General features: G+C 43.0%; 1 protein-coding gene across 1 annotated transcript; it reads left to right on the top strand.

Moving 5' to 3' along the window:
• The first annotated feature begins 419 nt into the window (after positions 1-419).
• On the top strand, positions 420-13,494 carry NFIL3 (nuclear factor, interleukin 3 regulated). Its single transcript, XM_043927787.1, has 2 exons — positions 420-639; positions 11,630-13,494. The coding sequence occupies exon 2, from the start codon at positions 11,803-11,805 to the stop codon at positions 13,189-13,191; it is 1,389 nt and encodes a 462-aa protein (XP_043783722.1). The 5' UTR covers positions 420-639; positions 11,630-11,802; the 3' UTR covers positions 13,192-13,494.
• The last annotated feature ends 503 nt before the right edge of the window (positions 13,495-13,997 follow it).

The following is a 13,997-nucleotide window of genomic DNA, read 5'->3' as shown; positions in this document are numbered from 1 at the left end:
ATGCGCCTCCGCGAGCGAGCGAGGGTCGCTGGGCTCATGGAGGCACCTCGGTGACCAAGAGGGTGAAGACAGCGGTGAGGGCAGCCGGACGGCGAGGCGGAGGTCTCCGGCCCCTCCCCAGGCTCGCCCCAACCGAGGCGGCCTCGCCGGCCGTTGCGCAACCCTGGAGCGGGGCGCGGGGCACGGAGCGCTGGTCCTCCCGGCACTCAGGAGACGGTGGTGACCGCGGCCGGGAAGGGACGCGGGCCGGGTGCTGGTGGCGCTGCCGGGAGGAGGAGTGGGCGGGGGCGGAGCGGGGCGGGGCCTCGGAGAGCCCGCCCCGGCCGTCTGCGGCCATTGGCGGCGGGCTGGGGGCGGGTGCGGGCGCGGCGATTGGGGCTGGGGCCGCCCGTCACGGCGGGGCTGGCGGGCGGCGACGTAGCGCCGCGCTCGGAACTGACCTACTAACACACATCTCCCGGCGCGGCCACGGCGCCCGCGGACCAGGCGCGCCGCCTGCCTCCCGCGCCGCGCCCTCACCGCCGCCTGCCGCCCCAGAGGCCCGGCCGAACCCCGGTCCGCGAACGCCGTCGGCTCGGCTCCCGGCCCCCGTTCTTTCTTCCCGCCGCCCCGGCTCGCCAGCCGGAGAGCAGGAACACGGTAAGCGCTCCTCCCACCGCTGGCCGGGGCCCGGCGCCCGGCTCCCCGCGGGCTCCTGAGGCGCGCGGCCGGCGGGCGCTGGGCGCGGGGCGGGCTGTGCGTGGGGCCCGGCTGTGCGCGGGGCTGGCCCGCGGCTGCGAGTGTGCGCGGGGCATTCATTACATAAACTTTTGCTGCCTTGTCAGGAGGGGACTCGCCACCTTAAGGTGGCTGCTTTGATTGCAGCGCCCTCGCTCCGGCACGTAGTCCGGGCTGGTTTGCTCTCCCCCCGCTGCTGTTGCATAATGTCTCCTGATTTCAGGAAAATTGATGTTTTGGTAGAGAAGAGCGCCGGGGAGGCTGAGCCATCTCGTGGGGAAGGGCTGCGCTCTCTCCTTTCTGGTCCCTTCAGTGGGACTGGCGGCGGAGGAGAGGAGGGGGACTGAGTAGTGAGGAATAGTCTTGATTTTCTCGTTGAAAAAGAGCGTCGGTAGCGTGAACGGTGACGGCATTCAGAGAATGCCTGCGCTGCGTTTGTTTGTGTCCGGGGCTGAGTCTGCACAGACGTTTTCCACCCTGTTTGTCGTCAGCGTGTTTTTACCAGCGCTCGGGGAGGTTGTGGGATTTGTCCTTGCATACATTGCATAATCTGCCCACGGTGAAATACTGGCAAGGATTAAGGGTTAATGTGGGAATATGCGCGTACGTGGGCAATGATTTGGTAATTGTAGTGCAGCGTTGGATATTAGATCATTATTTGCCTGTATACTACGTCCCAAACGAAAAGGATTTTTTTTTTTTTTAACACCCCTACAAAACATAAAAGGAAAAATTCCTCGGGTTGTATTCTGATCTTGGATACTACCCGAGCTCGTCTCTTTGGTGTTCTGAACTATTCTTTTTAAATCTGGGACAAACCATTGTGACGTTCACCTCCCCACCTTCCTAATTTTAATGCATTCCGTTCGATCAGCCCTTTTTTTCACCTTATTGTCATTGCTTTTTCAGACCCGACAAGACAGCACATAATAGTTTCCTGGAAATGTTGCATTATGTAACTGACGAATTTGCTGGCAGTGAGCATAGGAAGAGGGAGCTAATTACGTGATTTTATAATCTTGCTACAAAGAAAGTAGGACAATCTCAGCCTTTAAAATGTCACTGTAACAGTTTTTTAAAAGGATATTTTAAACAAGCAAGTCGACAACTGGATAAGCATTGAGTTTGCTCGTGTTGCCGAATGTGCGTCTCTTGCCCTAAATGAAATGTGCGTTCTTCTAAATTTAGCCCTAACTATCGCATTTTAACAATTGTGGCCTCACAGCGCTATTTCTGGTGTTTTCTCCAGGGCTGTGTGCAAATACAAGTTCAAGGCCATTTGCTGTAGTTTTAACTCCACGCCTTCCGAGAGACCTTTGATAAGATTGTATTTTTAGGAAGGCATTTCGCAGAGCCCGGTGATTTGCTGGATGCTGACTCCCATTTATCTTTTTAAAGGACACTTTAGGAAAGTGCTGTTCCCTGAGAACAGCAGGGGATGACCGAGTGTCATCTTTTGGTCTTGGCTTTTGTAAATAACAGCGAATGAGGCCACAGTATTATTTCACATCTTTTTCTTTTTTTTCGTCCAGACCAGATATGATTTATGGGAAACAGATATAGGTTAGTAGATTGTATTTTTTTAAATGGATGTCCCAGTTTTATTCATGTGAGAATTATGTGACTATGTAATATACTCAAGATTTTAAATTTATTCCTGGACTCTTATGTAGTGGGTGTGTGAATATATGTGTATGATGGTGTGTGTATGTCAGATTGTTTTCCCCTAATGTAATAGTGAAATAATTAAAAGAGCAGGGTTGTGGAGGGTTTTTCAGGGGCGGGGAGCGGGCAGAGAAGGGGACAAAGATTACAGAGATTCACCTCTGGAACAAATTTATTGCCCCAAGTAATTGCAGTCGCTTTCCTAGAAGCTAATACTGCTCCAGGGCCCCAGTGTCAGACCCCCGACCTACTCTGGAGCTCGGGTTGGGAGCCCCGGGTCTGCAGGGGCGGCTTAGCGCCACCTTCCGATCGCGACCTTAGGGGTGCTCCCTTCCTCCCAGCGCGCTCCTCCCAACTGCGGCCCCTTCGGGTCTGGGGGTGGGGGGGATGTGGGGTGGCGGGCGCGGACCTCGGTCAACGGCAGGGAGCGCCCTTGGGCGGCGCTTGGACCTGGGCTGCTAGGCGGCCTGCGCTCCTCCTTCTCGCCCCCTCCCCACATTCCTTTGTTCTGGCGCGGGGGTCTAGGCTGCACCGAGGCCCCGCTGCGCCGCCCACCCGGCGGGGGCGGGTCCGGGGGGGCGTGGCGCGGGGGGCGGGCTGGGGGCGCCGAGGGACCGTCCGCGGCCGGGGAGTGCGGTGCTCCCTGGCTTCTCTTGGGCGGAAGGAGGGAAAGGGGAAGGGAGGAGGGAGAGAGAGAGGGCAGCTGGAGCTGGGGGAGCGGAGCCGGGCGAGCTGGAGGGACCCAGGGCGAGGCCGCTCCGCGCGGAGAGAGCTGCCCGGCCGCCTGAGCGTTTCATCGCTGCGGCCCGGGCTGCTCCAGGGGCCTGTGTTCTTGCTTTTTTTGCTCGCTGAGCTCCTGAGCACCGCGGACACCTTTGTTCGAGAAGGCGTCATTGTGTGTCCTAGAGGAGCGCTTCCGATTCTTGTAAAAGGAAAAAAGACCTAAGAAAACCACCAGTGTCAACAGACGGCAAAAATTGGGGGTGGGGTCGCTTCAGTATTGATGATAATGACGAGGACCCCAATTTGACTGTCAAGTATATATATATATTTTGTGTCGGTATATATATATTTTGAACATTAGTTATGTGGCTAGAGTAGAGAGAACTCGAATTCCCCCGAGTTAAATATTTTAAAAAATTACAACACTTGTGTTGATGGGATACCGCTGTCCTGCTGAGTAAGACTACAGACTACGGTACTTTCATCCTGGCAATAAGTCTTCCGAGACCGTGCTTATGCAATAAATCACAGTAAATTCAGGGCAGCGTCACAGTTCTCTAAAAGCCATCAGCGAAAAGTGCATTGTTTAAAAAGTTGGGGCTTCTATGGGATCAAATCCTACACCCCCCGTCCCTAATGGTTTCTATCTTGAGTTTCAGGCCGGTCAGTAGCTAGGAAACGGTGAAGTGCTACCTAGGAATACAGGCTCTGGGCTCAGAAGAGCTGGGTCCCAGGCCCTAGTCTTGGGCACTGCCCTGATGGGCCTCCGAGGTAAACTGAGGGAATAAAACCTGTTTATTTAGCTGGCGAGTTGTGGGGAGCTCAGTAAACTCTTCCTGTCTAAGTGACTAAGTGACCAGGAAGCAGCTATGTGTGTGTGTGTGTATTTTAATATTCATCTTTATTTTTCACTGCCTAAGTCTCTGTGCAATAAGGGTTGAAGTTTGAACTAAGCCTAAAGATTCTTCTTGAAATACTGTGCTTTTGTTGTTCTAGTAGTGATTACTTTTTTTCTCAAAACTATTTGCTGTTTCATTCAGTGGTAATTTTAGATTGAAGGAGATCCTGGACAGGATTGCAGAACCTCATACTTCCCAAGTCACTAGGTTAATGTTTGGGGGAACTGTTTAAAGGAAGAGAGAGAGAGGTGAGTTGATGGTAGCATTAATGGTGTAAAAAGGGCCAAACAGCTGTCTTTTTCCAGCTCCCTTGACTTCTAGTGATGGTTTTCCTGGGCCTGGATAATCTCTGCATCTAAAATTCCAGTCTGAGATCGCAGACTGGTTAGACCTCACAGATGAGCTATCCTGGGAGGAAGTGTGTGCCTCCTGTATGGTTAAAACCCTTGGATATGCCCCATGAAACTGTCAGTGGTTGACCTATTAATGTAGAATTAAATTTCATTTGGTTTATCCTTGTAACATAGAACAATGCTTCACTAAGAATTACAAGAGGCAAAAAATTAGGCCTAGAACTAATCATAATCGTTGCCTTGCTGCTGCTTATTCTTCGGAAATGAGATGATGAGCGAGTATTTACTAAAGAGGTACCCTGCCTGTGCCAGGCACTCTGTTGTCTGTTCTATTATCATCCCCATTTTAGACTTCAGAAAGTGGACCTTAAGAGAAATTGATTAGCAGTCCAGGCCAGGAACCTGAAAAATGGGTTTGCGGGGGAGGGAGGCTCTGTCTCTGTCCCTTCCCTGAGTATGAGTGCAAGCTCACTGGAGTTTTTGAAACAATTTCCTTTTCTGTGTGAAAGACTTATCTTTGCTAAGTGCAATTATAACATCACTATGATGCAACAACCTGAAAATTAAAACCCTTTGTTTGGGCCCTTTCCCATGTTGAGCAACGTGCTTGACTCACCAGCTGAGTGGATATTTCTAGTTGACCTTGCTTTGGTCCATAGAGTCAGTTCCGAGACGTGAATGTGATTGCAGCATAGAATGGAAAAGGTGCAGTCATATTGCTGAGGCTTTATTTTTACCCAAGTAAAATCACACATACTTCATTATTTCCATTGTAATCCAGATGGCATTGATGCTGTTCAGAGTTGTTTATTTTTAATTTGTATTAAGGAATGAGAGCACACTTGGGATTCAATTCAAAATATGACAGAAACAATGTAATTGAAGTTTCCTTTAATATTCATTTCTTGTTTTTGTAAGGTATGCCTGTATTTCACAGGGTTAACACATTGTTTGATATCCTGTTATTTTTCTAAATTACATTTGAGTTGATTTTTATCCAGATTGGATTTGTGTGAGAATGTCGAAAGACATTGACCTTTGATCACAGACATTACATAAGAGCTTTTCAGTTTCAAAATGAAGTTATATTACCACCACCCCCAATTATCTCTCAAATGTCATTACAAATAACTTTCTTGTAGTTAAAAAAATACTGTTTCTCATATGGTTTTAATTAGAGTATGCTAGCTTGTTTTTATGATAAGAAAGTTTAGTAGAGATTTACTAGATGCCTTTCGTAATAATCTGTGCTTTGAGCATTCATTTTTATTGGAAGCAGAATGATGTTTATAAGCCTTTTAGTTCTCAGAACATGGTGTCTTTTATTAATTAACTTTCTAGGGATCTAAAACTGGAATTAAGTAGCCTTCAAATAAACACCAAAAATAAACATTTAAAATAATCTGTTCTACTCATGAGGCACACAGTAAATGACATTTGTAATCGTCTGCTCACTGGGAAAGAAAGTGAACAAGAAATTAAAAAGTCAAGCTGAGGAAAATTGGAATGATTCCTCAGTTTAATTAGGAACATTCAAAACCTTGCCCTTTCATACCCTTTTCTCACCCAGCCCTGCACGCACCCTGTTTTCCCCATCATTGCCACATGTTGCATGTATTCTGGCATTACTTACCTGTTGCAGAAATTTCCTATAACTGGGTCACTTCATGACTATTGGTGTCCCTTAGGATTTCAGATTAGTTGCTAGTTAATGAGAAGTTATCTTTTTGAAAGTTTCAAGAAAGCAAATGGTCCCCATTTTGAAGTGACTGCAGATGTTTTGTTGTTGTTAATGCGTTAACATAGTATTTCATCACTCCCACCCTTCCAGTTCCCCTCCTTCGAGCCTTGAAGTTGGTTGTGTTAGCATCTATGCATTTACCCCCAGCAGTCTTCAGAATATTTTCACTTAAGAGTTAGGTTAAAACTGTGGACTCTTTTTATTTAAAAAAAAAAAAAAAAAGGTTATACTATACTATTTCATATTTCAATCCCATAAATTATATCAGTGCTATAGTAAAAGGCAATGTTGTCATTGTATTTATTAAGTTTAAATCTAATTTTCAAGTAGCCCTATGTTGAGGATGAGAGAGCAAGGAATTTGAAGTATTTTCATTTATCATAAACTTCTCTGGTTTTGACACATTCATTTACAGAAGTACCCGAATAGAAAATGTTGGTCAGTTTGTTGCTATGATTGGATAGATTTTGGCAGAGTGTGAGAATCTGTTTATGTGTGTATTCATATCTTGATCAAGTATACATTTCTCTCTAACTTCAGGGTTGAAGTCTATGTTACTAGAGACAGAATTATATTATTAATGGGAGGCATTTATGAGGTTTAACATAGTTTTCTTAATTGAAAAAAACATTTTTTCGCCTTATTAGAAGATCCTTGTGCAACTTCAGTGTTTCCTTAGTTTTTTCATCTCCCACCCCCAGATTTTATTTTCATCCATGAAAAGAAAGTAAAGCATTTTATTGAAACAATCACGTCATGGATTTTACCCACAGGAAGAAAATGTAGGTTAATATTTGCTAGTATTACTAGTTTAAAGAACTGTGAATTGATTCATTAACTGTATCTTTTTTCACTAAAATGGCACTTATGTCAAAAATAAGCAGTTGTCTTCCTAGTGGAGAGATGTAGTTTAACATAAAGGATTTTTTTTCTTTAATGGTATCTATACTATATCTCTGAGAGTGTAAACAGTACATTCAGAGAGTACAGGAAAAATGAGGTGATTCTGTCAAAATATTTCCAAATCATTGGGCATATCAAATAGTATTTCATCTTGTATTGACAGAATGTTAAAATCAGAGTATAGAATAGAAGCAATTTGCCGTCTCTTTAAAGAGATAATAAAATTTTCTCATAGTAGATTTTAATATCTAAGCTATTAGTCAGATTTTAGATGCTTGAAACAAAATGTTTCTTTTCTTGTTTTGTAACAAGTTTAAATTGTCCACTAGTATTTCCCTGAGAGATGTGTTAGAGGCCAGGGAAGATACAGGTCATAAGGTCCCTCCTCAAAAAGAAATTAGGGCTAGAATTTGTGTTGTACAGCTTTATTTGTTTAGAGAATTTTCTAAACCAAATTTAATCTTAATTAAAAACAATATTTAGGTCATCTGACTTAAGTAGAATTTTAAATCTGGGCTTATGAAACAACTCCTGCCTGTAGAAATCTTGTGATGTACTATGAAAAAGCATTAATTAGCAGTGGCATGTCCGTGTTAGGTGTGGGAAAATATGTCATTGGAATGTGATGACTCCTGCTCTTAAATTTCTCTTTTTATTTGTGTTTTTAAGAAGCAGCCATATTATCTGATGGGTGTAATGAAACTGATCGTTTTGAACACGCCAGCATCATAGAGTTGGCATTCAGTGTCAATTACTCCCCAGAAAGGAAACTAGCGGTGACTGATACAACACAGCATTAGTGGTGATCTGAAAACTTGAGGCAGAGGTGAAATGACTGTTAAATTAATCATAAGGGAAAACACTAGAATCTGAAATAAAGGTATTAGTTGAGAATAAATACTGATGTTTTTAGAAAGCACTGAAATCTACCTTTGCATGCTCTTTAAATTTATTGTTGAAAGGCACAGATAGATTCTCTCCCCTCAATATCTCTGCCCTCTAGTGCTGCATGATCTTGGGAAAGTCGCACAGTCTTTCTGTGTTTTAACTGTACCCTATCCCCATGTTGAAAATGGGTATATTTTGGGTTTGTGGAAAAAAAAAATTGCAGATGACAATGCCAACAGCTGTAACTTTCCTTTTCTTCTATTTATTTTTAGCATATAGGGTTGCCAGGAGATGAAAATTTTAGAGAGAGATGAAAATTTAGAATGCTTTCTCAATTCATTAAATAATCACAGGATATAAAACAACTCTGAGGAAAATGGGGAAAAGTTCCACATGGAACTTTATCTGCAACAAAGTTCCTTTGTTGTCTTAAAGAAGTTCTGGCAACATCTAATAGTGCTTTGCTGCCCCCAAATCACTTAGTAAATGGGTATATATTGCACTGAAATGAGAAGAACAGAACTGAGAATCTTAGCTCTTCCACTTAACTAGCTGTGTGACACGGGGCCAGTTGCTTAACTTCTCCCAGCCTTAGTTTTCTCATCTGAAAGTGGTTATTATTATGAGGGCAGTGAAATAATCACAGGCCAGGCTCAGGGTGCCTGTTGCATAGTCAGTATTGAGTAAATGGCACCTGTAATGATTGTTTTTATTGTCACCATACCAAGAAAAAAGCAGCGTGGCTAGAAACAACATGATACGTACACTGACTCCCCATGTTGGCAGTGTTCCTCCCACACCCGTGGATGAGTACAGTGCTCATCTGTATTCATGAGCCTGTCTCTCACCAAAGACCAAGGGGTGCCTTGATTCTTGGGAGTCTGATTCTTCCTTCCTTCTTTATCTTCCCCAAACCTGGCTCAGTGCCAGAGTAGGTGCTCCATATCTGTTGCATAAAACAAGTAATGAATAAGAGAAGTTCTAGTAAGTAAAACAATCTTTTCTAGAATTTATGTAATAATATCAAATTTAAAAGAATGTATCAGCAAGTTTTTGGTCACAAATCTCTCTTATGTAAGGCAAATGAGTGTCAGTCAAATGGTGAGCACCTAAGAGGTTCAGTTTGTTGCTAGGATACAAATATATTAATTTGCTCCCTGAACTAATCGGCATTCTAGTTGGGCATACAAAACAAACATGTAGGAAGATACACATTGTACAAAATCACCACCTCTCTCTACAGTATCTCGAACTGCTAATAAATTCTTTTCAACACAGCAAAGTTACTTGATAAATAATATTACAGAAAATACCCTTATGTAGTATGCGGTGATTTGCTGGTGGACTCATAGAAGCAGTTATTATGTGCAGATGAGGGAAGAATCCAGATTCTAGTATACCTAGTGAAATTGAAATTGGAAGAAGATTAACTGAAAAGAAATGAGATTTTTCTGCAGGTTTTGAACATACCAAACAAAGTTACAGAGATGAAAAAGTGGACATACAGTACTTAGACACATAGAAGTGGGTTAAGAGATTTTAGGACAAGTGAGATATTTTTGTTAAACAGAAGTAGGATTATTTTCTCTATGCAGTGTGGCAAGGGCTGCCTGCCTGCCCTTACTCACACTAGACTCAGCGTGATTCTTTGGAACAGGAGATTGAGATCAGAGTCTCAACTCACTCAACATAGGTTTGAAATGATGAAATGGATATGAAATGATGAAAGAATGAAAAGTTTAGAAAGAGTAATACAGACGGAATGGTGGGGCATTTCAAAAGCACAACTGCAACAATTCATAGTTTAGATGAAATGCAGAAGAAATTTAATTTTTTTCCAAGGAAGGGATAAATTAAAAATGCATGGAAGAGAAAGAGTCTCAAGTGAAAAAAATACTCAGAATGATAGTGTACAAGGAAATACATAGTAGTACCTGGGGATACAGTGGAGATTTTAAATGCATCTTGGAAAAGTTCAATATAGTTATCCTCCTGGAGTTGGAATTTTTACTCTTGTTTCAGCATTCATTTGATTTTAGTGGCGAGGACTTAACAGATTTAAGAAATACAAATTACTGACAGAAGGAAATAATCCATTCATTATGTAGAGGGAAAAGGAGTTTTCATGTCAGACCGAGAAATGTTGAGTGCAAATATAGGAAGTAGTGTTGTTTACTAAGTGATAACTAGGAAGCTCCCTTTCTACACCATCACTGCCTGCTATGGCAGACTCCTTGCCTTCATTTCCCACTAAAATATATTATCAAAGACAAACAGAAGCTCAGTATTCATAATCATTAAATTTTGCTGAGTTGCAACTCACTGTTTGCATTGGCTCAGTTTGATGGACGAAATTGTGGCATTAAACCTTATCCTTGATGATCCTGAAATGATTACATCATTCCTTCTATTCCTTCTGGAAAAGACACAAGAAGCTGGCAGGCTTTTCCAACTGATAAAATTAAACTTCGTTAGTCAATATAAAACTATGCACAAGAAAGAAAGAGGGACATGAAAACATTAAATCTTTCTAATGGGGCAGGAGAGGTGCCATATACAGATAGTGCTGAATGAACAGTTGTTTTACCATATCTCCTTCATGAAAATATTACCTACTGGAACACTAGGCAGAGAAACCCTATCCAGAAACACAGATCCGAAACCACCATGAAAAGATTGTTATTGGAACCTAATATGGATTTATTATCTCCTGTCAGGCCAAATTCAGATTATAAAGTTGTCATCAATGGAAAAGGAAGCTAGTTGATAGTCCTGTTTTCAAGTTCTTATATTTTGTTTGAAACTAATTAGTAAAATGGAAAGAAATTCTTTCCATAATTACATGCTCTCAGTTTAAAATAATTTTAAGTTTCAAGAAGGCACTGTACTTAAAAAAAAAAAATCCCTTAACCATTTATTTTAGGCTGAAGCTACTCTATCAGTGAAATCTATATGACAGAATTATCAGGACCAAAAAAGGCATTGTAGATGCTACAACCTTAAGTGAATGTTTGATAAATCAATTTGAGGGAACCAGGGGGGAAAAAAACGATTTTCTCATAGCACAAATGCGTCAAAGAGACAGCTTTATTGAGAAGAGTCCTTTTCAGGTGTGCTGAGTCACTTGGCAGAATGTCCGTGACATAAACCACATAAGAATTAAACAACCACAACTCAGTTGTTTGTGTGACTTTTATGTTCATTTTTGTGGAAATAAAAATCTAGCTCCATTTCTGTTTGATTCCATATAATTACAGAGTCTGTCTACTGACATTAAAAGTGTTTACTTGGAAAAGTTCCTTTTATGAGGTGAACTGGTTTGCTTGGCAGTCATATAAATGCTATCTAAAGGTATTCAGAAGCCCCACAAGATGCAAGTACTATTTAAAAATGTACTAACCAGAGGCGATCTGTCATTTCCTTCCTGTAATGTCCTATCCCCACATGCCCCACCCCACTATTTTTTCTCCTGAAACACAGCCGCCTTCTATTGCTCCCCAGGGTAGATCTGTTCTTTTCTCTCACTCCCCTGGACCACATATTCCCCTCCTGACAGTTCTCAGTGGGGACTGTCCTTTACAACTTTACAGTATAGGTATTTAGGTACTTACTTTCTTTTCAAGGTTGTAAACTCTTTGAAGGACAGAACTATTGCCCCTCAATGCTTCGTGTAGTTTCTTGTACATAGCTGGTAATAAATATTTACCAAATGGATAACTATTTCTCTTTGTGTATTGCAGGTCATCTAGAAGACCCCTACTTCATTCAGTGAGAGGAGCAGAGATTTCTTCTGGATCATAGAACAAAAGGAAGAATATTGATGGATTTTAAACTGCAGTTTTTAAAGCACTTGAGAATACTGAGGAAATAACTTCTTCTCCTGCACTGCGTACATAGGTTAAGGTGGTTTCTGATGCAGCTGAGAAAAATGCAGAGCATCAAGAAGGAGCAGGCATCTCTTGATGCTGGTAGCAGCGTGGACAAGATGATGGTGCTTAACTCTGCCTTGACCGAAGTCTCCGAAGACTTGACGACAGGGGAAGAGCTCCTTCTCAATGAAGGAAGTGTGGGGAAAAACAAGTCCTCAGCATGTCGGAGGAAACGGGAATTCATTCCCGACGAGAAGAAAGATGCCATGTATTGGGAAAAGAGGCGGAAAAATAATGAAGCCGCCAAGAGGTCCCGGGAGAAGCGTCGACTGAATGACCTGGTTTTGGAGAACAAACTCATTGCACTGGGGGAAGAAAATGCCACTTTAAAAGCTGAACTGCTTTCCCTAAAATTAAAGTTTGGTTTAATTAGCTCAACAGCCTACGCCCAGGAGATTCAGAAACTCAGTAATTCTACAGCTGTGTACTTTCAAGACTACCAGACTTCCAAATCCACTGTGAGCGCCTTTGTGGATGAGCATGAGCCCTCGATGGTGGCTAGCAGTTGCATTTCTGTCATCAAGCACTCTCCTCAGAGTTCTCTGTCTGATGTTTCAGAAGTATCCTCGCTAGAACATTCACAGGAGGGCCCTGCGCAGAGTGGCTGCAGAAGCCCAGAAAGCAAATTCCAGGTCATCAAGCAAGAGCCGATGGAACTGGAGAGCTATGCCAGGGAGCCCAGAGATGACCGGGGTGCCTACCGAGGGGCTGTGTATCAGAACTACATGGGGAATTCCTTTCCCGGATACTCGCACTCTCCCCCTCTGCTGCAGGTCAACCGGTCCTCCAGTAACTCTCCGAGGACATCGGAAACTGATGAAGGTGCGGTAGGAAAGTCATCCGACGGAGAAGATGAGCAGCAGGTTCCCAAGGGCCCGATCCACTCTCCCGTTGAACTTCAACGTGTCCACGCCACAGTGGTTAAAGTTCCAGAAGTGAATTCCTCTGCTTTGCCACACAAGCTTCGGATTAAAGCCAAAGCCATGCAGATAAAAGTGGAAGCCTTCGATCATGAGTTTGATGGCACGCAAAAACTTTCCTCGCCTGTTGACATGACGTCTAAGAGACATTTCGAACTCGAGAAGCATACCACCCCCAACCTGGTACATTCTTCTCTCACTCCCTTTTCCGTCCAAGTGACTAACATTCAAGATTGGTCTCTCAAATCTGAACACTGGCATCAAAAAGAACTTAATGGCAAAACTCAGAGTAGTTTCAAAACTGGAGTGGTGGAAGTGAAAGACAGTGGTTACAAAGTCTCTGACCCAGAGAATTTGTTTCTGAAGCAGGGGATAGCAAACTTGTCTGCAGAGGTGGTCTCACTTAAAAGACTTATAGCCACACACCAAATCTCTGCTTCAGACTCTGGGTAAAATTGCTACTGAACAAGCTCTGGGCCTTTAGAGATGCATTTGCAATAGATGAGTACGTTTTGTATTAGGCTGAATTTTCACTGGACCTGTGATGTCATTTCACTGTATAACGTTCACATGTTGTCTGTTGGGTGTCTTTTTGTGCACAGATTATTATGAAGATTAGACTGTGTTATCACTCTGCCTTGTGTATAGTCAAATAGTCCATTGCAAAGGCTGTATATATTGAACATTATTTTTGTTGTTCTATTATAAAGTGTGTAAGTTACCAGTTTCAATAAAGGATTGGTGACAAACACAGAACTTTCGCTCCACTGCCCTTAGTTTTATGGGAAAGAAAGCAATTTAAGTTAACAAAAGTAGATACTGTATTAAGATACTCTGCATTTTACTTATTTGGGGGAGTTTTCTCCCATCTATAGTAAATGAAAATCACTCAGTCATGTCCGACTCTTTGCGACCCCATGGACTGTAGCCTGCCAAGCTCCTCTGACAGTGGAATTCTCCAGGCCAGAATATTGGAGTGGGTAGCCGTTCCCTTCAGGGGATCTTCCCAACCCAGGGATCGAACCCAGGTCTTCCACATTGCAGGTGGATTCTTTATTGTCTGAGGGAAAACTAAAACATAAGTTCAACACATAATTTTCTTTTTCTAGTTTGGTCCTTTTTCTAGTTTGAAAACCTTCCATAGGAGGATAGTAGAGAAAAGGGGGTGGGGAATGCATTTTCTTGCATTTAAGACTAGTAATTTACTAAATTACTCCCTGTTATATATTTTTCTTTAAGGTTTCGTTTTCTGTATCCTT

Source organism: Cervus elaphus, chromosome 16, assembly GCF_910594005.1.
Source record: "Cervus elaphus chromosome 16, mCerEla1.1, whole genome shotgun sequence".
In the NCBI taxonomy this organism is placed as follows: Eukaryota; Metazoa; Chordata; class Mammalia; order Artiodactyla; family Cervidae; genus Cervus; species Cervus elaphus.
The sequence above is the reverse complement of the archived record's forward strand: the minus strand, read 5'-3'. Positions and strand labels throughout refer to the sequence as shown.

Coding starts and splice junctions, on each gene's coding strand:
- NFIL3 (XM_043927787.1), top strand. CDS start 11,803: ATGCAGCTGAGAAAAATGCAGAGCATCAAGAAGGAGCAGGCATCTCTT.